We start from the raw sequence: 22629 nt of genomic DNA, 5'->3' as shown, positions 1-22629 counted from the left end.
ACACTTGCAGATTAATGTCTCCTAAACTGGTCAAAATGCAAAACCCCTTTTCAATGGAAGTTACGTACTCATTTAAAAAAATATATATATATTTACATTAGTATTTACAGGAACGAAATGATTTTAATAGTTAAATGTAAAAAAAAAAAAAAGGAAAAAAAAACTTTATAACAGCAATTTGTTTGATTTTATAATTTGATCACTGTTTGTAAACCTTACTGTCAAGGGAAATAACAAAATTTAGGCTTTCTACCTTTTTTTCTTCCCTCTTTTTTAAGCCTAATTCAACTTGAGCTCGCTAACTCTTATAACTGTAATGCAATTCTTAGTGACAACTGTTCGGACACGTCTTACTCGGCGCTGTGTTCTTTCATGGGTTCTCTTGGGTTCTCTAGTCTTTTCAGTCACAACGCCCTTGATGCTGAAAATAGAGGGTTCAATAGCTGGATCACCAGTAAGAGTGTGCTCACGTGTACCAATGGTTGAAACATGGTTGAAAATAAGCTCATCGCCAACATTTGCATCACGCAATCTGACGGGCAAAACGATCTCATCACCCTCTGTGACAAGAAATTTTCTATCGTGAATGTGGACTGTAGCGTAAAGAGCACCTCCAATCTTCAGAGGTAACAGTTCTTCCTCAGAGACTTGTAAGTAGTTGAAAGCATTTTTAGGGCGGGGAAGATAAGAAGGAAGCTCATGAGGAGCGGCGATTTCACTGGGAGTAGATTGAGGAAGCTGTTGTTGTTGCTGTGGTTGTTTTGTTTGATTTAAAAGGTATGAAGAGGTAGCGAATGATCGGTAGACTGGCCTGGCGGTAAAAGATTTAGTGCCCAGATTCAGGGCGGATCTGAAAATCATATTTTTAGAAAGCATTTTTGTTGATTCTGATAGTTGATTAGTATGGGACTTTCAAAAACCGCCCTTGTGTTTAGTCTTTGTGATGTATCTATGGATGCAGTGAAGAAAAAAAAACTACCTAAAAATTTTTGGTGATTCATGCAAATGGTGGTTGGGTTTTCTGGTTGGCTCATAAATATGGGCTACAATATACTTAAGACCAAGAAGTACGCTAATTCTAATCACGTGGTTTGGTTCCGTCAAATGACTTTTTTTTATTTTATTTTATTTTTTTTTAATACTCTATTCCCGACCATTCGTAAGGCCAAAGTCAGTTCCTAAAACATAGCAAACTACAAAACACGCTTAACCCCCAGCTATTCAAGATATTTTCGAAGGCAGGCAAACATGAGTTTTCATGGATTTCAGAATAATGACAAGTCTAAAGACAATGAAGACGCCCCGCCTCGCAGACAGCGAGATTATGCTGATTCAGGCTACGGCGGCTCGGTCGGCGGCTCAACATTTTCTGATCCCGACGGCAGTGAAGCCCGGGACCGTGCGTCTCTTTTGAACGACAATAATCCTGACCAAGCTACATACTTGCGAGGCTCTTCTAATATTGCCCATCACAGATCACCTTCCGGTATGTATTTATGAATTTAATTTGTCACATAAACTAATTTCCTGATAGCTGTTACTCGGCGTCATGTTTTATCCCAGGTTAACCAGCTTCAATATAACGATAATAGAGTGGCATTGGGCAGATCTATTTCTGCTGTTCTTTCTATGCTTAAGGAACTGCAATCAATGAATAGAAAATGGCCCGTATATTATCCCGCAAGCGCGACACCGCAAGACGATGCTCGAAAGTCTTTAAGACGCGCCACAATGAATCATTTCCCCTCCATAGATGATGAAGACGATTTAAACTATGATCTTAAAAGACGTTCCTCTAGCTCTTTTGAACCATCACAATCAAAACAGCAACCCCCAATACCCAAACCAATCCTTGAGCCTCGATTAGTGTCTGCACAGGCTGTAAATGATTTCAATGTCTTTAAGCTTGATCTGAAGGTTGGAAGTTTGTCTTCTTCGGAACTAATTCACCAACTTGAAAAGACTTCTGTCGCTTCTCTTCTAGATGAAAAAATTATGCAAACTATTCGACATCTTTTGTCGCTGCGTGAGAGAATTGATGATACCACCTCTAAAGTTCTTATTACTGGCGATTTGAATGCCGGAAAATCCACATTTTGCAACGCTCTCCTCCGACGAAAGCTTTTGCCTGAAGACCAGCAGCCTTGCACCAGTGTTTTTTGCGAAGTCATTGACGCTCGTGAAAATCATGGTGTTGAAGAAGTTCATGCCGTTCCCATTGGTGTTACTTATAACCGAAGTGATGACACTACTTTTACCATTTTTTCTCTCCAAGATCTTGAATCTTTAGTAACTGAATACGAAAAGTATTCCATTCTTAAGGTTTACGTCAATGACCGCCGACCTATTGATCAAAGCTTGCTTAGAAATGGCGTTGTGGACATTTGTCTCATTGATGCTCCCGGCTTGAATATGGACTCCTACCAAACTACCCAGGTTTTTTCTCGTCAAGAGGAAATTGACTTGGTTGTGTTTGTCGTTAGTGCAGAAAACCATTTTACTCTTTCTGCCAAGGAATTCATTTGGAGTGCAGCCCATGAAAAATCACTTGTATTTATTGTTGTCAATCGATTTGACAACATTCGTGACAAGAATCGTTGCAAACGCTTGATTTTGGATCAAGTTGCTAAACTTTCACCGGAAACTCATAAGGATGCTCGTGACTTCATTCACTTTGTCAGCTCTAGTCAAATTCTTGACGAGATGCCTGGTAACAATGGTGGTGGTGGTGGTGATGATGGCCCTGGTGATGATGATAATAATGAACCAGATCACCCTGATTTCGACAGACTGGAAGCCTCTTTGCGCAACTTTGTTTTAGAGAAGCGTTCCCTGTCTAAGCTTATGCCTGCAAAGACGTATCTTAAAAACATATTAAAAGACTTGGAAATGCTTTCTTATGTTAATATCCAAGTATCTGAAGCAGAACAAGACAGAGTTATGCATGACTTGAACTTACTTACTCCGGAGTTTGAAAAATCTATGCGCCAAAACGTTAAGGTATCCGAGGATATGGATACCCAGATTGAGGAAATTTGTGAAAAGGTTCATGATTTTACTAAGAATCATTTAACCAAGGTTTTAAATGAAGTTGGTGAATCGCCAGTTATTCCTTATACTTCTCTTTTTTCAGCATTTAACTATGCTATTGATACCCGTGAAACAATGATTGACCGCATTCTTGGCGAGGTTGAGACATGCGAATCCTATGCTCGCAAAGAAACTACCCTCGGTGTTAACTCTCTCAAGGCCATTGGTATTATGCATCTGGGCGATCAGCCAGCATTCAAAAAGGTGTTCAATGACGAGGCTATGTTTAGCCGACGACATGACACTATGTCACGCACAATTTACACTGAGCTCTCATTGAGTGACTTGTTTGACCTTCAAATTCCATTTATTAGCTCTTCTAAGAAGTCGATTGAAGTTTCCTCTGAACGCAAAGAAGAATCTTCCTCTTCCACAATCACAGGTGCACTTACTTTGGCGTCCGTTGTTACTACAGGCCAGTTGATTCGCAGCACCGATGTTGCGCGCAGCGTTCTTTCTTTGACACAGCTGGTGGACATCAACGTTGTCAAGAAGCTGGCTGTGCCTGCTTTGATTGTTGGTGCTCTTGCTGGAATTGCATACATTGTCAGTGATATTCCATATGCTGTGCCACGCAACGTTTCGCGCAAGCTTCGTGCCGAGATTGAGGAAATGAACTACGTTGATACGAATGCTCAACGTATTTCGAAGGAATGCAGAAAAGTGCTTAAGTATCCTGCTCAGGATGTGCGCAGTGGATTCCAGAGCAAGGTTGAAGAACAAGCTCGCAAAAAGGAGGAATACACTAAGACTGCTAAGGAGATTGATTTGTCTTGCAGATTTTTCAAAAGACTTCACAAGGAGGTTATTGATCAACACTCTCTTGTTGATAGATGTAATCTCGAAGCAACACTTTCCGTTGAATAAATAAAATATGCATTATAGTTAGTTTTTTATAAATTTTTTTTAGTTTTTAATCAAAATTCAAATTGTTGAAAAAAAAAAAGTTATCATAGACGGAAAAATATTCACAAAAAAAAAACGCGTTGTAAATCTAAAAGGAATTTAAAAAGAATTTAAATTTAATTACCTGTTATTTGGGTTAAAAATGTTTGAAGTTGTTTTCAAAGCTAATATTTAATTTACAAAGCTCCATTAAAAGTAAAATAAAACAATTGCTTTTTAGGCAAATACATATATACAAGATGGTTTAAACAAAAAAAAAAAGGAATCAAGAGAAAAGAAAATAATGTCGTTATGCATTTTTGGCAGTTTTTTCTTTCACTAGTCATGTCAGAAAAAAAGGGATCTTAATTTCTTTAATAACCCTTGCGGCGCGCCTCAGCAACCAGCTCAAACATGCGCTTCACGTTCTGGTTGTACTTTCTCTTCTTACGCTCAATCAAAATGCGTTGCTTAACCTTACCAGGTCGTACGTACTTGGTCTGCTCCATAGAAGTTTGGCGCACCCGGTTGATACTGTTCATTGTGTTGAGACGGCGAAGAGCTCTAGAAAGATCACTCTCACTCAACACTTCAACAGTGCGGCCCGCATACACACCAGTGCGTGGAATAACAGTGTAACTCAAGGGGGCATCAAGAGCAGCAGTCGCATCGGTAGCGCGAGGAGGGGTCGTGAAAACAACAGAGCTACTAGAGCTACTAGAGTTTTTACTCTCTAAAATGCTAGAAAATAATAAAGATTTAGAGCTCTTGGGAAAATCTTGGAATCGACTGACAGAAGTCGAAAAGGCAGCTTTTTGAAAAGAAGTTGTGGAGCGTCGAGAAACCGACTCAGAAACTAATCGTAGAGCAAACATGGCTAGTGATATTTGATGAAAGTGATTTGAAGTGAATCAAAAAGAGCCAATGGGGACCAATGTGGGTGGTAGTGAAAAAAAAATTTTATGAGGGTGTTTTTACACACAATTTAAAAGGTCAATGCACGTGACTAGTTATTAGGCAGGGTAAATTGTTGTTGTTATCACCATCATCAAAAGTAAAACCTCCAAAAGCTAAGTAAGATTCCAGATATCGCCAGATTTTCCCCTGTGAACAACCTCATATACACAAGTAGACTTATCAAATATTAACAAACTGAAAACAACCTATTTGACTAATTATCATTTTTACATATATAAATATACTTCAAAATGTCTATGCGTGAACCGTTGCTCATTGAGAACAAACCTTTGCGTTCGATCTACAGCGTTTTTTTCCTTGAGATGATTCCTGGTTTCATGCTGACTCCTGTTGAAAATTTCTTTGTCGGTAAGTATCAACAAGTTTCTAAATCTACTGATTTTTTATTTCGTTTTTGAGGAGTAGTATTTTAACATAAAAAAACCCATTAGGCACATTTTTATTTGCTTTTTTGGTATATTTTGCATTGGCAATCTTTGTCTACCTTCCACAACATGTCACCAACTTTTTCCATCGAGCGTATTATTTCTTTTATGGAAATAATTTAGTTATGGATTAACAAATCTTCCCCTTTACTTTTTGATTCATGAATCTTTCATGTTTCTATATTGCATTGGGGAGTCTTTGTTGGTTATATACAATCGTTTTCATTATTGTTTACTGTCGATATTGGTCCATCCCCCTTTTTTTTCTTTGAATTTCACAACTTTTTTACGACTGTAAATATGATATGGTTTTTGTTTTCCCACCCATTTTTTTCATAATACGCCAGGTACCGAGTTTTAATTTTATTAATGGTTTCGATTCAATAACTGGATTGCTTTTCTACTCTTAAGAGTTATCAGACAAACCATTGTTGCTTTGAACACCTCAACAAAAATAACTCTCCTTTATAATTTATTTAGCTTCATTGTATTTTTATTTAAAAGATTTTGTTCAATTTTTCTAAGACTTGTTATTTAAAATAGCTGAACTGTTTTAATTGAGGTTTAATGCGCATTCTGTACTTATAAGAGCTAATTAGCTCTTTTTAAATTATAATTTCAACGGTTTTTTTTAAAAGTTTTAATGAATTTTTTTTTATTTAAACAGTATTTACTTAAAGTGATAATATGAGAGAGAAAGAGAAAAAAAGTAATATGTTTATGAGTTTTTAAACTAGGTTAGGATACTTGTGGTTAAACACATCTTTCCAGTCTTCATTGGTAGATGAAATGGGAGACTGACCCGGCGTGATATCAATCAAATTGGAGTTGTTAGAGCGAGACGTGGAATCGGTATTAAAGCGACTAGTTGTTGTAGCGCCTGCCTTTTCCATGTCAGATCGCAACTTATTAATAGCAGGGTTAGAAGATCCCAAAGCAGGTGTCGAAGCCGAAGAACTCTTGTTATAAGCGGGAGAAACTGTAGAACCAGTATCACTAATATCACTGTCAGCCCTTCTTGGAGACTTTAAGTGAGCTGGCTTAATGGGTTTATTAGGAGGTCTCTTGGGGAGCCCCAAATAACTTGATCCTTCAGTAGAAGACGAGGCAGATGAGATAGTAGATAACTGGCGCTTGTGGGCGTGAAACTCCGGTGGAGCTTTTAAAGTTTGATCGCGCAAGTCAATTCTGTTTGAAGGAATATAGTTCCCTTGTTCATCCTCATCGCCGCTGCTATCACTAACTTCATCCCGGTATCTAATGAAATCGTCATTGTAGTTATTCTTGGAGCTCTTGTTTCTAGAAAAACGGTGATGAGGAAGATGTGGATGAGGAATATGGTGACGACCAGGAGCAGGACTAGATGAAATAGAAGAAACAGACGATGGGCTTGTTATCATAATCTTAGATTTTTTCTCGTCCTTTGGTGTGGTTCTGTTGTAAGAAAAATCAACAGATCGGCGCTGGTCGCTTCGAGGAATATCAAGAGAAGTGCGGCCTCTTTGATACTGGTTAGGAATAGAGGTATAAGAGCGAATAGGTTGAATAGTTGAAGCAGTGTTTTCTTCATCATTCATGATGTTCTCTTCCCAATTACGATCAGTGTATTTACCATACCCTGTAGCTGTCTTTGGGGGAGGTTCGTTGCGAGGATTCATGAGTGCTTGAATTCTATTGTGAACTGAGCCATTTCCACCATAACCCCCACCTCGCTGTGTGCTACTTGGAACACGAACAGAAGTGTGACGGGTCATTCCCGAGTTTCTATAATTTGAAAAATCCTCATCTTGATTGTAATCATCATAAGTACCCAAACTTTCAGTAGAATAAGAAAACTTATTCTTTTTAAGATTTGACAAGGGGGCAGATTTGGTTTCCAAGCGTTTGTTACTCCCATCAAACTTTTTAAAAGCATCTCCGATTTTGGAAGAAACAGCATGTTTCAATGAAACACTACTCTTCTTATTGTGGAAAGAAGACTTTCTGTTTGAGGGAGGAGGCTGGAGAGATTCTTCATGAATAGATGACGCGCTAGGAGATCTGCTGTGGCGTGAACGGCCTGTTGATTCTCTGTTAAGAGATTTGAGAAAATCAACACCATTATCAATATAGCTTTCATTACTGTCCAATATCATAGTACTTGACTTCTCCGAAAGACCGGTAAGCAAAGATTTAAGACGATCCTTTTCTTCTGTATCAATAGGCTCAATAAGGACCACCTCAGGCTGCAAAAGAGCTGATTGAGGTTTAGGCTGAGAAATAGTGGTTGGATGGCTAACCTTAGGCTGAAGGTTCACTTGTTTTGAAGTAAAGTCGTTTGAGTCATTAATAGAGTCAGATCCTGAAATGTACATAGAAACAGGTCTTGTGCTAGGTCGTTCCTCAGAAGAACGGCCAGAAGGAACTCCCAAGTTATTTCCAACAGACTTGGGTTTAGATAATTGCTGCGTATATGGAGTTTCACTTACTGGTGTTTGAGACTTATACTTGAGTGTTGTGGATGCATAATAACCATCATCAGCCAAAGGATCATCGTCTGATGATGAAGAAGGAGTGGAAGATCTAGAGGTTCCAACAGCAGCGTCTTGATTGATAACATGAGGATTCACTGGCTGTTGTTGAGCAATAGCGGTCTGAACATTAGAAACAACAGCAGGAGTATGAGATCTACTGGCGACAGGTGAAGTCATAGTGCTATGGGAAACCATGTTTGGCTTATATGTTTGAGCTTGAGATGGCTGAGTCTGCGATTTGTAAATCTTTTGCGAAGCTGGCTGCACATTTGGCTGAAGTTGAGAAAACTTTTGGTCATAAGAGGTGTACAAAAGACTATTACTAGCTGGTGTCTGAAGAGTAGTAGAAAAAGATCCAGCAAGTGTGGTAGCAGCACTGGGGGTTGTTGAAAGAGATTGTCCAGGAGAAGGATTAGAAGTTTGAGGGATTGTCCAAGGTGATGTAACCGAGTAAACTGGTGCAATGGTAGGTGCATTGGTAAAAACACCATCATTATTAGAATATGGATAAGAAATGCTAGGTGTAAGATTTAGATTAGACGAGGTATACGTCTTTGGTTGCGCAGGTTTTGTTGGAGAACTTGAACCAAATGACTGTTGTTCCAAGTTCATTGTAAGCTCCTCAATAGTGGGGTACTTGGACTCAATGTCCTCTGCATTCAGCTTGTCAATATCGACATCATCGTCATCTTGAATCAAAAATGGGTCCACAGGAGACTTGGAGCTCGAGGATGAGGGTTTAGGTGTAGTGGTGGCAGGCTCTTTTGGAGTAGCGGTGCCTTGCTGCGCAGTGGCAAGATAGGCTGTGGCTGCTGAAGTAATCTTGGCATTACCAGTTTCTGGCTTGCTTGATTGTTGCGCTGGAGGAGTCACAGAGCTGAGTTTTAGTGCTTGAGATGCCTGAGGTGGGGGTTGAGCTGCTTTAGGTTGAGCGTTAGGTTGCAGTAGTTGGGGTGCTGCAGACTTGGATGGTGTTGTTGCCGTCAATCCCGAGTTAGGTTTTGAATTGGCCAGAGATGGTTCAGCCGATGATATTCGCTGAGTAGATGTGGGACTAACGTAAATATTCTGAAGATCAGTTTGAGTGCCGCGCATATCACAAATTTCTTTGTGAATCTGGTAAATATTTGGGCGATTTCGAGGGTCTTCACTGAGCGAAACGCGAATTAACCGTTTTAAGCGTTCAGAAAATGCGGGCTTAGGAGGGAATGTATATTTGGCGCTCAGAATTGCTGGGTCGCCCTCTTTTTCAAATGGAGTTGTGTAGTAGCAAAGCTTATAAACAAAAACACCAAATGCCCAAATGTCAGACTTTTCATCAATGGGGAAGCCACGAGTAAGGTCGACCATTTCAGGAGAACGGTACTGCATTGTTGTTCTATTTTGGATATCATTTTCAAGAATCTGGTACTCCTGTGCATTTCTTGGGGGGCGCAAAACAGGCGAAGCAGAGCCAAAATCGCAAAGTTTAAAAACGCCGTCCCCAGAAATAAGGACGTTTTCAATCTTCAAGTCGCGGTGTATTAATGGAGGGTCTTGGTAATGCATATAAGCAAGACCTGAAGCAATATCACAAGCAATTTGAAGAATTTGTGTTTCAGAAAGAAGGTCTCTGAGATGAGCATTCATAAAATCCAAAAGGCCGTGACCAGAACAGTATTCCATAAGAACAAAAACTTCATAGCCAAGACCCATTGCGGATCTAGCGGCATGTGAGTCTACATATTCAACAATATTGGGATGGCCTTCCAAACGTTGCTATGAAAAAAAAAAAAAAAAGTTAATAAAATGAGCCACAAGTAATAATAATGAATTAAGTAACATACCATTGCTGAAACTTCGGCGCGCAAAAGATTAAGTTGGACTTTATCGGGGACCATGACGCGCTTCAAACAAGCAATCTGGTTGCCGTCGGAAAAAGGAGGATTCATATAAACGACATAAACCTGAGCGTAGCCACCAACTGAAAGAAAATTCTTAACGACAGCATTGTGTGACCCCACAACAAGTTGGGTTCCTGGGGGGTATGCGCCAGGAGGAGGGGTTGGCATTTCTAATTCTTTTTTAGTAATTCTTCAAAAAGAACAAGGTTGAAAAGTATGCTGTTTTTTTTTTGTATATATATATATTTTTTTCTCCAAAAATAAAGAAATGAAATGGCCCGAGTATTGAATTAGATACTTGGTTTTAAGAAGAGATTAAAATTCGGTTATGGTAGGGAAGGTGAAAAGAACAGTCATAAAGTGCCAGGACATAAATGACAAGGTGGCTGTGAACAAAACTAACAAGAAAAATGGCGGCGCCCTTTTGTTAAGTGGTGATTATTGTTATTATTATTTTGATATTATATTCCGCAAGTCTAAATCCGGTACTAAAGTAAATGTGGCGATTTCTCCAAAAGCTGTGCTTCTGCGACTGATGAAGCTGAGAATGCCGATGCTAAAAGCTGTAGAGTGTGTGATATTAATGCTATGGTGAAGTTTTAAAGTAGAGGCTGGTGTTTAAGGGTGGTACAGTAAATAGGATTGGGTGGTGTGGAATTTTTTTTTTTTTTTTTTTTTTCTGTGTGTGGATTTTTTTTTAAATAAATAAAGTAAAAAAATAAAATAATAAAAATAATAAAAATAATAAAAATAAAAATAAATAAATAAATAAATGAGAGGTCTTTTAGGCGGATCTGGAATTTGGAAGTTACTTAGTGTAACGCTTATTTAGTAAATTTCGGCCACAGTACTGGTGGTGGTGATGGAGTTTTTTTGCGCGCGGACATTTATTCGGGATTGACTACAGGCGGTACTTATTGAGTCAGGGCTGACGTAACAAGCCAGCTGGCAGAAAGTCGGCTTAAACTGGACAAGCCACCATGATAAAACTTAAACAATGTGACTTAAGGTTTTTCTTATTATTTTTTTATTTTTTTTTATTTTGTTTTTAATTTTTTTTTTTTTTCCATCATGATGTCGTCATTTGAATTCTATCTTTCTCAATTTATTATCAAATTCCATGGGCTAAAAAAATCAAAAATCAAAACAGTATCGATTCATCGATATGAACCATAATAATTGTTACCTTCTATCACTCTAAAGTTGATTTATTACATCACTACTAATAATAAAGAACAAAAGCTTTTAAAATAAAAATGTGTATCACTCGAAAATCTAATTTGGTTTTACTTTTGATCCGATAATGTTGGAGTTTGTGGGGCTTTCCACGGACCCTGAGTAAATCCGCGCCAAGTTCCATGAGCATTGAAGCCTTCATACACACCAGGGGTATCAATCACGCGCTGAACCCAGTCATGAACTGCGGGGAACTCTTTGGCCAAATCAATTCCAAGGCTGTAACTGACGCTAACCCAGCCCACAGTTGCAACATCTGCAATGGAAATATGGTCTCCAACAAGAAACCCTGAGCCATTGTCAGTGAGTTGCTTCTCCAGTACACTGTACAGTCTGCGAGTCTCCTCGGTGTAACGTTTGACTCCATATGGAATTTGCTCAGGTGCATAGAATTTGAAATGGCCAGCTTGACCCTGCATAGGACCAACACCGGCCACTTGAAAAATAAGCCATTCCAGAGATTCAAGATACTCGGGAGATCCACGGGGAAAGGAAATCTTGTGCTTCTTATCGTATTTGTCTACCAGATAAAGCAAGATTGCGGCAGACTCCCACACATTAGTGACGTTACCACTCTCGTCAATATCTAAAATGGCTGGGATACGCCCATTGGGGTTAATTTCAACAAACCAGGGTTCTTTTTGGATATTTTTGGAAATGTCAATGATGTGCAAAGTATAAGGAAGATTTAACAACGAAAGAGCAATTGAGATCTTGACACCGTTGGATGTTCCCAGAGAGTAAAGAGTGATTCCACGCGGGGCAGGGGCAAATTCTTTAGGAATATTCTTGAAAGACATTTTATATTTTTATTCGAAAGTAGGATTTTGATTTAATAGTATTGATATAAATAATTTTTACTTTTTTTTAAAAAAAATAATAGAAAAAAAATGGGAATTTGGATTATTTATATACATTGAAATTCGATGATCCAAAGTATCAAGTCGAAATCACACATGAGATGGACAAATATGTTTGATCCATGGCGACCATAGCTTTAAAATTCCAGATTACAAATGAATTTTTTTTCTAAGCTAATACCTCTTCTTTTTACAATACAATTGATTTATATTTTAATTTTTTCAAAAAAAAAACCCCCCATAATTAAAGCAAGTTTTACCGTTGTAATGACGGACCTCCTATCGGAGCCCGATTTAAGAAAAAATCAATTAAACAATACTAAGTATTGTTTGGGGAAAACCCTCACCCTATGCTGAACAGAGGTTTTCGAAGTTGCATTTTCAACATCTACTAAAGGGTAAGGGTTTAATTTTTAAATTTCCGACTAGCGCCATAAGAACTCTTCTAAACATATACTGTAGTACAGTATGTTTTCAACACAATTGATATTTCCAGTATCAATGAGCTTTAAAAGATCAGAACCCTGATTTTGTATTAAGTCAATTGGATTATCTTACAATTATCCTTCATTTATTATCAAAAATAATTAATAAAAAATCAACGATAATACCCAACATCAACCCTAATACCTTTTTTTTTAGTGTCTCGATCTGTGAGTAGCGGTTACATCAGCCGCGCACCACTAAAACTAGAGGCAGGCAGTACTTTCTGTTTTGTGTGGACTGATGGTGTGTTTTTGGAGACAAAAGACAATTCTCTCGTGAAGAAGATTTAGGATGTTATTGGCTCAGTTAATTGTGATTCCAAGGAATTGATAAATCATTAACAAAATATTTGCTCAATAAAAGATTGTGTGATGTTTCTCAGATCATTTCTTTAAAAGCACAAGGTAAGATTTCGTACTTTAAAAGGTTCTTTAACTATAATCCCTCACATCACCTCATGATATTTCTTCTTAAACCGTTGATGTATATATAGATAATTTGTAGTTAAAGTCTAAATTTATTTTTAAAAAGAAACAACACCATATACTATTTTTTCCATCATCGGTCAGGTCAGGCCCGAGTGGAGGGCAGGTCTGTTCCGCATCATCATCATGGTGCGGGGTACCAAAGAAAAATACAATTGAACCAAATCATATATCGTAGCAGTCATTAATATATTTTAAGAAAAAAGCAGTACATAAAAAAACCCTTAATGAGCCGCTTATTTCTTGCCCTGGTTGGCAACAGCAGCAGCGCCAGCAGCAGCAGCCTCAGGGTCAAGGTAGTAAGAAGGCTTGACGGGCTTAAGGTCATCATCAAGCTCGTAAACGAGGGGAATACCGGTAGGAATGTTAAGACCAGCAATGTCGGTGTCAGAGATACCGTCAAGGTGCTTGACAAGAGCTCTGATAGAGTTACCGTGAGCAAAGACAATGACAGTCTTGCCATCAAGAATGTCCTTGGAGATATCAGACTTCCAGTAAGGAAGAAGTCTGTCAATGACAATCTTAAGAGATTCGGTCTTGGGGATCTCGTCCTTGGCAAGGTCCTTGTATCTGGGATCGTGGAACTGAGAGTACTTGTCATCGTCAGCAATAGGAGGAGGGGGAACGTCGAAAGAACGTCTCCAGGTCATGAACTTCTCGTTGCCGTAAGTCTCAAGGGTCTCGGCCTTGTTCTTGCCCTGGAGAGCACCGTAGTGACGCTCGTTAAGTCTCCAGTTGCGCTTGACAGGAAGGTAGAGAAGATCGGCTTTGTCAAGAGCAATGTTGGAGGTCTGAATGGCACGGGAAAGAAGAGAGGTGTAGACAATGTCGGGGACAATCTTGGACTCGACAAGAAGGTCACCAGCTCTGGCAGCCTCCTTCTTGCCGAGCTCGGTAAGGCGAACATCAACCCAACCGGTGAAGAGGTTCTTCTCGTTCCAGTCAGACTGGCCGTGACGAACAAGGATAAGTGTGTGGGGCATTTTGAATGGTTTTTTGAAAAGTGTTAGGGTAGATATGGTTGTATAAAAAAAAAGGATACAGAAAGAAAAAAAAAAAAAAGAAGAAGAAAGAAAGAAAGAAAGAAAGAAAGAAAGAAAGAAAGGAAAGAAACTCAGGGAAAAGCCAAAGTATTTAAAGTGTTTGGATACGTGGGCACTAACTACTACACTCACACAAGGACATCCTCCGGTAATGTTGTAAGCATCACTACAAGGTACTAATTATAATGCTATTACACCACTACATACTGTAGTGTCTTCATCATCCAATTGACACATGGCTGCGAATAATCACTCTGTTGAATAGACTGATATCAATTGTTTTCAGGTGATGAATCAATTTTTCAAATTTAAAATCTTTTTTTTTTTTTTTGTATTTTGAATTGTCCAATTTTTTCTCAATGCTTGTTTGTTTTTTTTTCTTTGTGAACTGTTTCACAGCATCGGCCAATTACGCCCATAGAATAGACGGCCAATGGGCGGGCAGGGGCTCCGAGACTTTTTCGTGTGTGGGGAATTTCCCACCCATCCGAATATTTATCAAATCATGTGATTTAATTTTATTATAAAGTTTTGTCACGTTTTTATCACATGATATAAACGTGATCTTGTTATTGTTGTTGTTGTTGTTTTTTTCAATTTATTACCCTACCTTTCAATTGCAAATCCTCCCGCCGCCACCGTTTGGTTTGACCTGTTTATGAATATTCAGCCTTTTTTTTTTGTAAACAAAATTTTTTTCACAGCCTACGATTCAAGTAGATCTTACAACAATGTCAACACCTAGCAACATATGTATGTTCGTCTTTTTTTCAATTGTTTTTTTTCTTTTACTAATTTATTGATATAGTTAATAATGTTGGAAACTCTGCTAACAATGGAGCAGATTCTTCAGCAGTACCAGCCCTTAATTTAAACAACAACAGTAGCAATGATGGTAAATCTGTGCTTTCAGGATTTTCTCTCAACTTAGCTAAGAAAGACGACACATCTACAGAAAAGCCTCTTTTTAGTTTTTCTACGCCATTAACCTCTAGCTCAAATTCTACTCTGGGTGGCAGTACCCTTTTCGGTAATAAGGATGGGGTCACTGCTGCACCTGCTGCCAGCTCTACTACCCCTGCCCCGTCAGCATTTGGCGGTTTGGTTGGATCAACAACCGGCTCGACTTTATTTGGTGCATCCACCACTAATTCCTCAGCCTTTGATGCTTCTAAGTCTGCTTTTGGTATAGGCGCCGGCAATTCATCAACTACCACTAAGCCAGCAGCTTCTGCTTTTGGAGCCACTACTACTACTACTACGCCAGGATTCAGCTCTGGTCTTGGTTTTTCTAAGACTGAAGAAAAAAAAGATGTTGCTACCCCATCATTTTCGTTTGCTCCTTCTGATAATACTGCTACATCAAAGACTACATTTGGGCAAATGTCAAGTACTACAGCGCCTTCGGGTTCACTTTCTTTTAATACCTCTGCTGCGTCATCTGGCTCTTCTGCATTTGGTCAGAAAGCTGGATTTACCTTAAATTCGACACCAGCTACTTCTGCTTCTACCGATGCTACTAAACCCGCGTTTTCTTTTTCTGCTCCAGCTGATAAGAAAAAGGAAACTTCGCTATTTGGCTCTTCTTCATCAGCCACTACCCCAGCTGCTGGTTTATCTTTTGGTAATTCCACTGGCACCCTTTTTGGTGCTAAAACTGATGCTCCTAAGCCTACTAGTTCTATCTTTGGCGGTGCTTCAGCCAACGATTCAAAGCCAAGTTTATTTGGCTCTAAGCCCGATGCTCCTGGACCTAGTAGACCATTGTTTGGTTCTCAATCAGAGGCTTCCAAATCAACTGGTCTCTTTGGTTCTAAGCTAGAGGGCGCTTCTGAACCTGCTACTTCTATTTTTGGCTCTAAGCCTGATACTACATCCAAACCTACCACTTCTCTTTTCGGTTCTAAGCCTGATGACACATCTAAACCTGCCGCTCCTCTTTTCGGTTCTAAACCTGATACTACATCCAAACCTGCCACTCCTATCTTTGGCTTGAAAACTGACACCGCATCCAATACATCTACTTCACTTTTTGGTTCCAAGCCTGAGGAGGCATCTAAGACAGGAACTTCTCTCTTTGGAGGTGCTGCTAAGACTGAGTCTGCTAATGCTGCTGAGAATAAAGATGACTCTAAGGCTAAGGCTGAGCCTTTAAGTGAATCTTCTAAGCCCATCACTGAAAATAAGACTGATGCTAAGGATGATGCAGAGCTCGCTGCCAAAAAGACTGCTAAACTTAAAATTCCCACAGAACAAGATACTGCTGTTTACTTACAAAGCAGATCTCTGGAAGACATCATCAGCAAATGGACAATGGCTTTAAGCAAGCGCACTTCCGAGTTTCAAACGCAAGCTGTTGATATTGCGTCCTGGGACCGTGTTTTGTCCGAAAACGGTGACCGCATTTCTCAAATGTATACTGATGTCGTTGCTGCTGAACGCAAGCAAAGCACAATTGACCAGAGTCTGGATTATATTAACCGCCAGCAAGACGATATTGAAGCCCTGCTAGATACATATGAAGCCCAAGCACAAGAACTGCTTTCTGATCTGGCTGGTCCTGATGGCCTCCAACCTGTCGATCAGGAGCGTGAAAAGTCGTATCGTTTGGCAGAGGAACTTAATGAAAAACTTGAAAGTATGGGCAACAACTTGGGAACTGTCATTAATGAAATTAATGACGTTTCAACCGACTTAACTGGAACCAAGACTGATGACGATCCGCTGACACAGATTGTCAAGGTTTTGAACTCACATCTATCTTCCCTCCAATGGATTGATACACATACAAATGAACTTCAGGAAAAGCTTGAGCAAATTGAAGTCCTCAAGAGTCAAACGCGGGATAATCTTGACGTCTCCAATAAAGTGTACGGCGCAAGACACTTTCGTTAAATTTGGGAAATAAATCGAAAATAATCAGAAATAGGACCAAAAAATGGTATAAAATAAATAAATCGTTATATCTTTTTTTTTACAAAAGTTGCACTTAAATTTAATTATAAATCCCCTAAATTATTTATTTTTTGTTTTTTTCTATCCATCTTTCTTTTAGTTTTGCTGGATTCCTGGAACATAGTTTGTAAGAGATATCAAAAGTACAATGTGGTTTACTAGTGATGACAAACTATCCTGTTGTTCCATTTGTGGTTTTTCTTCATGTACCGGTGTAGGCTTCTTGCTTAGAGGAAGCAAATCCATATCATCGTCAAAAAGCTGGTCATCTTCCAGGAAATCCGCAGGCTTCCCGCGAGCAAGAACATCTTTACGCAGTAGTGCCACAACTAATAGTTCATGGCTTTGCAAAAATGATCGCACACGAGCAATTACAGGTTCATTCTCACTTCCTAATGACAAAAGTGTAGCTGTGATAAGTTGGAATGTAGGATTTACCAAATAGTAAAACGTCGCCTGCGGGTCATACTGGAAAACAGAAAAGAACGGCACAGGAGCTTCTCCTACAGGACCAGCTCCATTAGACGTATTATTGAAAGCGCTTGAGCCATGGTTGCTTGCATTAATGTGGTCGTCATAAAACGGCGAATTAGGATCATTGGTACCAGAGTAAGAACGAGAAAATGCACGGAAAAGCACACTTCGGAAATTGCGGATACCTGCAATTGTTGGGTCACTCAGATTTTCGCCCTTTGAAAATGAAGCATCAAACTTCTTGTTTGTTAAAACAGGATTAAATGCTGATCGAACATCGATTCCTACGTCAGGATCGATACGCAAAAACTTGCATGTTTTAAGAATTTCAAAAAGACCACACTGAGTAATTTGGTGAGCACCATGTCTAGTCCGAGCTAACTGCAAAAGCAGAGATACAATGGACTTAAAAATCATAATCTGGTAATGACGGTTTGCAGCTGCAAAAACACCCGATAGATGAGATCTTTTATTAGTCGTTGACAAATAAGAGAATTGAAGATCATCTCTTTTGACGATTTCTTCGTCGCAGTGCGAAATTGATCTAACAATGAGAAGAAGCATATTGTATTTAACAAGAGTATCCAGCAAAAATGTTGACTTGGCACGAATAGAAAGTGTGCTGAAAACCTCTAGTAAAATGTAGGCAGTGAGTCGAGTGGTACCTTCACCATTAAGAGCATCATTGCAAATAAACTCAATAAGTTTATCACCAGAAACACGAATCGTCTGCAAACAGTTTCGAATAATAGATGAAGATGCAGTCAAAGACTCGTCAGATAAAACATTCTTAAGATACTTGTAGGCAATGACATATAGCTCAGAGCGAAGTGTAGGTGTAGAGTTGGAGGTTAAAATCGAGGAGATGACAGCCTTAAAAAGAGGGTGTGTTCGCTCGGCGGAGTTTTTCTTGAGAAGCGATGGATTTTTATTTGAAATTGTGCGCTCCATAGCATTAATATCGCTAAGGTATATACTGTAAAGCGAAACCAAAAGAGACGCCAAATTTTCAGCATACTCAGAATCAGTCGTAGAATAGAGCTTTAGCTTATGGACAACAGATTGGAAAACTTCTAACAATAGATTAGTGCGATCATTAGGTGCCAAATCAGAATCATTAACGACAACAAGGAGAAGTTTGCTCCAAGCCTGTAAGCAAGAAAGTTGTGTGCTTCTCAGTCTGTCAAGGAGTCTGTTACGAGTAAAACTGATAATCACAGAATCGATTGCTTGAACAAAGCTGGGGTCGTTAAGAGATGTGATGTGACCAGTACCCATGAGTTCAAGACCCTTGAGTCTCAAAAGATAGGTCAGCTCAGCCACAGCACTCTGATCATCAAGTTCTGAATCTCGTCTGAGAATATGGGCAACCAACTGTTCACCAAATGTGCTAGTGATTTCCTCATTAAGGCGCTCTTTGGGTGGAATCGTATACTCGACAACATCTAAAAATGATAAAATCTTTGTTGCAGAAGAAGTCTCAAAAGTATCATCATTTTTAATATTCATATTAGCGAGAGCCTCCATGTACCGAGAAACTGCAGAAAGAGATCCACTGAGTGCAGCAGCGTGTAGCTCGATAGATAAGCATTCCAGAAGCGAAGCTCGCTTGTCAATAAAACAAAGAAAAGCACGAGCAGAATAGGATGTATAAAATTCAGGCACATCTTCAAATGGAATTTCGTCCCATATAGCTCTTGAATCAACAATGGGCTCAGATTTCAGGCTGCTTAAAAAGAAGCTCTTTTCACGAAGATACTCGATCATGATTCCAGTCGAAAGAGAGTTCTTGATTAGCAAACGAATAATTTTGTAACATAAGCTAGAAATACGGGCTGGTTGATATGGAATATAAGATCCTGTAATGGCTCTGTTTGAGTTAAAAGCAGTCTGAATAATGGTTTCAAGAATCGAAATTTCTGAAAAAATACCACCTCTTGTAGAATCAGGAGAAAGAGATCCATCACTATTAATTTTAAATCCCAAAAGAAGATGAGAAATCGAAGCTTCCTTGTAAGTAGAAGGAAGATTGGAAATTAAAAACTTTAGAATTTCCTCTTTAATTCTGAGCCCTGCATCAGGAATCAAGCCTGTGCTAACATATGAATCCAGAGGACGAGTCAATTGCTCAATAATTCCCTCCTTAATTCTAACAGAATCATCAACGGCTTCCAAAATGCTTAATAGGCGATTGCCACGAATTCGAGAATCCACAGTAGAATAAGAAGGTGTTGAAAATTGACTCGAATGAGAAACCCTGTCCAACAGCGATAAAGAAAGTCGTGCCAATGTGGCATTTGGAGAGCTTGTGTATAATGCAAGATGTGAGATTATTGAAAGATTGAATAAAATAGCATCTTCAAAAGAAGACAACCCATGAGTGCTCAAATGAATAGGACCAGAGTCACCAGCTCTGTTGGCCTTTTTAACAGCATCAATAAAAATATTTTGAAGGTTGAGAATATCATTAATTATTCTTAAAGTGTCAATAAGAATCGAAACCGTGGGGCTGTCTTCAGGTAACTCAGAAACAGCATCAATTCCAACAGAAGCTATCTCTATTAAAGGCGTGTAGATTTTGGTGCTAAAAAGATAATTCATGGCAATTGAGCTGGGATGAATTTGGATAAAATCTTGGAAAGTCTGGGTTTTAACAATGACGTTGATATCAATTCCAGCACTAGCAGAAATAATTGGAATTTCAGGATCAAAGTGCTGAAGGCAATGCAAGATAAATCTAATTGTAGGTAACTGAATTTGCATCTTAGACTTTTCAGACATTGTTGTTGATGTGGCGGACGTCACAAAGACTTCATTAATAATGAAATCAACATAAGGCCAAAGTCCTGGACTTCGGTACTTCCCTCCAAGATTTTCAGGAAAAGGAAGAGAATATAGATCAGATTGCTGAGTAGATGATGGTCGTAAAAGAGCCTCTAAAAATGAAACGAACCCATATACAGTAGGAAATGAGCTCATTAATCTAAATAAACGCTCTTTAGAAGCAACATCGGCACCTAAATACTCATTTTGGGGGAAAGCAATAGTAGTATTAAATAGCCATTGATCTAAAGCTGTCCAAAGGTTGTCCTTAACTTGTTGAGATTCGGAAAGTGCAAATCCCGAGAGTGTGTAAAGAATTGGACCAAACAGAGGTGTGTAGAATGATAAAAATTCAAAAAGGATTGAAACAACCAAGCCATTGTCTTTTTCCTTGGGTGGTTCAGCAAGAGGTTGTTGAACCTGAGTAACAGCTCCATTGGATAATGAGGAAGATATAACCAAAGAATTTGATCCTGAAACCGGTGCTGGGGGTGGAAGAGTGCCGTTGGGTCCATTGGCGTTTTCAGGCTTTGTGGGTTGTTTTCCATCACCGCTTGAACTTAGGTAACTGGTTAACAGCTCGTCTCTTGCTTCGGTGCTATACTTTACAACCTGAGAAAGAATTTGCAAATAAGTGGTGAGAATCCAAACATCAGAGCTGTCTAACTCAGGGATATCAGCAATAACTTTTGCTTTAGACAAAAGAAGAGAGCTTGGTGGTGGTTGCGGAGGTTTGAGGTTCTTTATGCTTGAAGAAAGAGCCTTAATTATTTGGCTCCATGATAGCTTTGCAATTTTCCTTGTTCTGGAAGCAAAAGAAGGATTTGTCGCATGCTCTGAAAGGAATTTATGAACCGCTAAGGCGCATGCCGGACCAGACGCAAGAGATGCCAACATTGCGCTAAAAGCAGTAGCCATAAAGACGATATCGCATTGGGAAGCCCACAAAACGAAGTTATATAAATCGCTTTCTTGGTCGACCCAAAACGGCAACGCCGAATCAGGACGGTCGTAATAAAGGCAACAGATGAAGATGAAAAATCTTTCCAAGTCCACACCGCATGTGTTTTCTTCATTAGCACCATCATAAATTTCTCTTTGGGCATTTGCCAAGTACATATCTTCTTCATTCAGTCTCATTTCACGGAGAATGTCCGCCAGGTTTGTAATGACACCTTCAGTAAGTTTCTCAAGGTTTGAATAAATGAGATCTGAAATTCCATTTGAAAAGCGACCTAATGACTTAAAATCTGGGACACAAAATTTAAGATCAGGACGAAAATCGTAAAAAGGTTCAAAGTTGATAGAAGAAGGATTGATATCACTAGCAGTAAACATTAAAAGTTCTAAAGCACCATCATCAATTGATTCCTTTATAGGGTCTTGTAAATCGGCTTTGAAATCAAGTTCATTTGCAGAATTAGGAGTATTTGAGCCATCACTTTCAACATACTTGGATCGATATAAGCCGGTTGCATATGTATAAAAAATAAACTGAACAAGACCTCTCCAGTAGCCAAGTCTCCAACTTTTGGAATCTTTAAATTCTTTTGCAATGTTGGCAATGGCCGGTAAATCTAGATTTTGTGGTGAAGCACTCAAGTAAGGATCTAACTGTAAAGAAATTGCATGGATTGCTGGAATATAGTGAACTAAGAGAGAGTTGTATGTATCTAACTGGCGAACGTGTTGTATGAGAGTAATAAAATCGGTAGTGTATTTAATACTACCTTTTTGAATGATACTGTAAAGAATTTGAGAAAGGTTTTGGTGTTCTATGAGAAGAAAATCTCGTTCAAGTTTCAGTTGGTTGCGAAAGTCGGAACTCTCAAGTTGGCCAAGAATAGCTCCTCTCGACTCCTTCTCATCAAGAGAAGTAAAATTAGCTTCAACAGATTTAAGTGATGATAAGACGCGAGAAAAAAATGAAGTCTGTCCACTTTCCAGATTTTTTGCAAATGACTGTATCTTTGTTGCTAAAGGGCCTTGATCAATAAAGTTTCCAATAATAAAAGCAATTATGTTGAGAATATATTGTCGTCGCAAATGAAAAGTTGCAATACTTGCTTGGATTGGTTGTGTATGAGACTGTTTAGAAGCTTCTTGTGCATTTAAAAGGAATTCAGAAGCAATTAGCTCGTCGATTGAAAGCTCGTCTGAAAGTGCGCTTGCTTCATTAATAAATTCTTGATTAACGCTATATTTGACATTGTTGATTGTAATTTCACCTGTATAACAGTTAGCATAGATTTAAATATATATATATATATATATATATATATATATATATAACTTACCAGATCTTAAAAGTTCTCTGTTTGCAGAAGATTTTGGCGGTACATCAAAAAGATTCTTAAGGTCGTCTGAAACAACATCGAAAAGCTCTTGAAGTTTAGATTGAGTTGTAAGGTCTACTAGTAATGGGTCCGCCAAAGCCTCCGAAATAGCATCGTGAAAATTCACAAAAGGAACAGGCGACCAAATACCCATTTT

General features: G+C 38.9%; 8 protein-coding genes across 8 annotated transcripts; 2 read left to right on the top strand and 6 right to left on the bottom strand.

Annotated features, from left to right (window-relative positions):
- Window positions 1-279: 279 nt before the first annotated feature.
- On the bottom strand, window positions 280-876 carry SAPINGB_P000813 (mitochondrial 54S ribosomal protein bL21m; the record flags this gene model as incomplete). Its single annotated transcript, XM_031995536.1, has 1 exon — window positions 280-876. One exon carries the CDS (start codon window positions 874-876, stop codon window positions 280-282), a length of 597 nt encoding a protein of 198 aa, XP_031851427.1.
- Window positions 877-1248: 372 nt separating this feature from the next.
- On the top strand, window positions 1249-3957 carry SAPINGB_P000812 (uncharacterized protein; the record flags this gene model as incomplete). Its single annotated transcript, XM_031995535.1, has 2 exons — window positions 1249-1486; window positions 1535-3957. 2 exons carry the CDS (start codon window positions 1249-1251, stop codon window positions 3955-3957), a joined length of 2661 nt encoding a protein of 886 aa, XP_031851426.1.
- Window positions 3958-4349: 392 nt separating this feature from the next.
- Window positions 4350-4850, bottom strand: SAPINGB_P000811 (mitochondrial 37S ribosomal protein bS21m; the record flags this gene model as incomplete). Its single annotated transcript, XM_031995534.1, has 1 exon — window positions 4350-4850. The coding sequence occupies one exon, from the start codon at window positions 4848-4850 to the stop codon at window positions 4350-4352; it is 501 nt and encodes a 166-aa protein (XP_031851425.1).
- A 1256-nt stretch (window positions 4851-6106) lies between these two features.
- On the bottom strand, window positions 6107-9942 carry SAPINGB_P000810 (uncharacterized protein; the record flags this gene model as incomplete). The annotated part of the gene is made up of 2 exons (XM_031995533.1): window positions 6107-9649; window positions 9718-9942. 2 exons carry the CDS (start codon window positions 9940-9942, stop codon window positions 6107-6109), a joined length of 3768 nt encoding a protein of 1255 aa, XP_031851424.1.
- A 1118-nt stretch (window positions 9943-11060) lies between these two features.
- On the bottom strand, window positions 11061-11810 carry SAPINGB_P000809 (uncharacterized protein; the record flags this gene model as incomplete). The annotated part of the gene is made up of 1 exon (XM_031995532.1): window positions 11061-11810. The coding sequence occupies one exon, from the start codon at window positions 11808-11810 to the stop codon at window positions 11061-11063; it is 750 nt and encodes a 249-aa protein (XP_031851423.1).
- Window positions 11811-13077: 1267 nt separating this feature from the next.
- Window positions 13078-13824, bottom strand: SAPINGB_P000808 (uncharacterized protein; the record flags this gene model as incomplete). The annotated part of the gene is made up of 1 exon (XM_031995531.1): window positions 13078-13824. One exon carries the CDS (start codon window positions 13822-13824, stop codon window positions 13078-13080), a length of 747 nt encoding a protein of 248 aa, XP_031851422.1.
- Window positions 13825-14615: 791 nt separating this feature from the next.
- Window positions 14616-16779, top strand: SAPINGB_P000807 (uncharacterized protein; the record flags this gene model as incomplete). Its single annotated transcript, XM_031995530.1, has 2 exons — window positions 14616-14637; window positions 14693-16779. 2 exons carry the CDS (start codon window positions 14616-14618, stop codon window positions 16777-16779), a joined length of 2109 nt encoding a protein of 702 aa, XP_031851421.1.
- A 156-nt stretch (window positions 16780-16935) lies between these two features.
- SAPINGB_P000806 (uncharacterized protein) lies at window positions 16936-22626 on the bottom strand (the record flags this gene model as incomplete). Its single annotated transcript, XM_031995529.1, has 2 exons — window positions 16936-22364; window positions 22434-22626. 2 exons carry the CDS (start codon window positions 22624-22626, stop codon window positions 16936-16938), a joined length of 5622 nt encoding a protein of 1873 aa, XP_031851420.1.
- Window positions 22627-22629: the final 3 nt, after the last annotated feature.

Source organism: Magnusiomyces paraingens (genome assembly GCF_902498895.1).
Source record: "Magnusiomyces paraingens strain CBS 517.90 genome assembly, contig: contig1, whole genome shotgun sequence".
In the NCBI taxonomy this organism is placed as follows: Eukaryota; Fungi; Ascomycota; class Dipodascomycetes; order Dipodascales; family Dipodascaceae; genus Magnusiomyces; species Magnusiomyces paraingens.
Note: the sequence above shows the minus strand (reverse complement) of the source record. Positions and strands in the feature narration are given on the sequence as shown.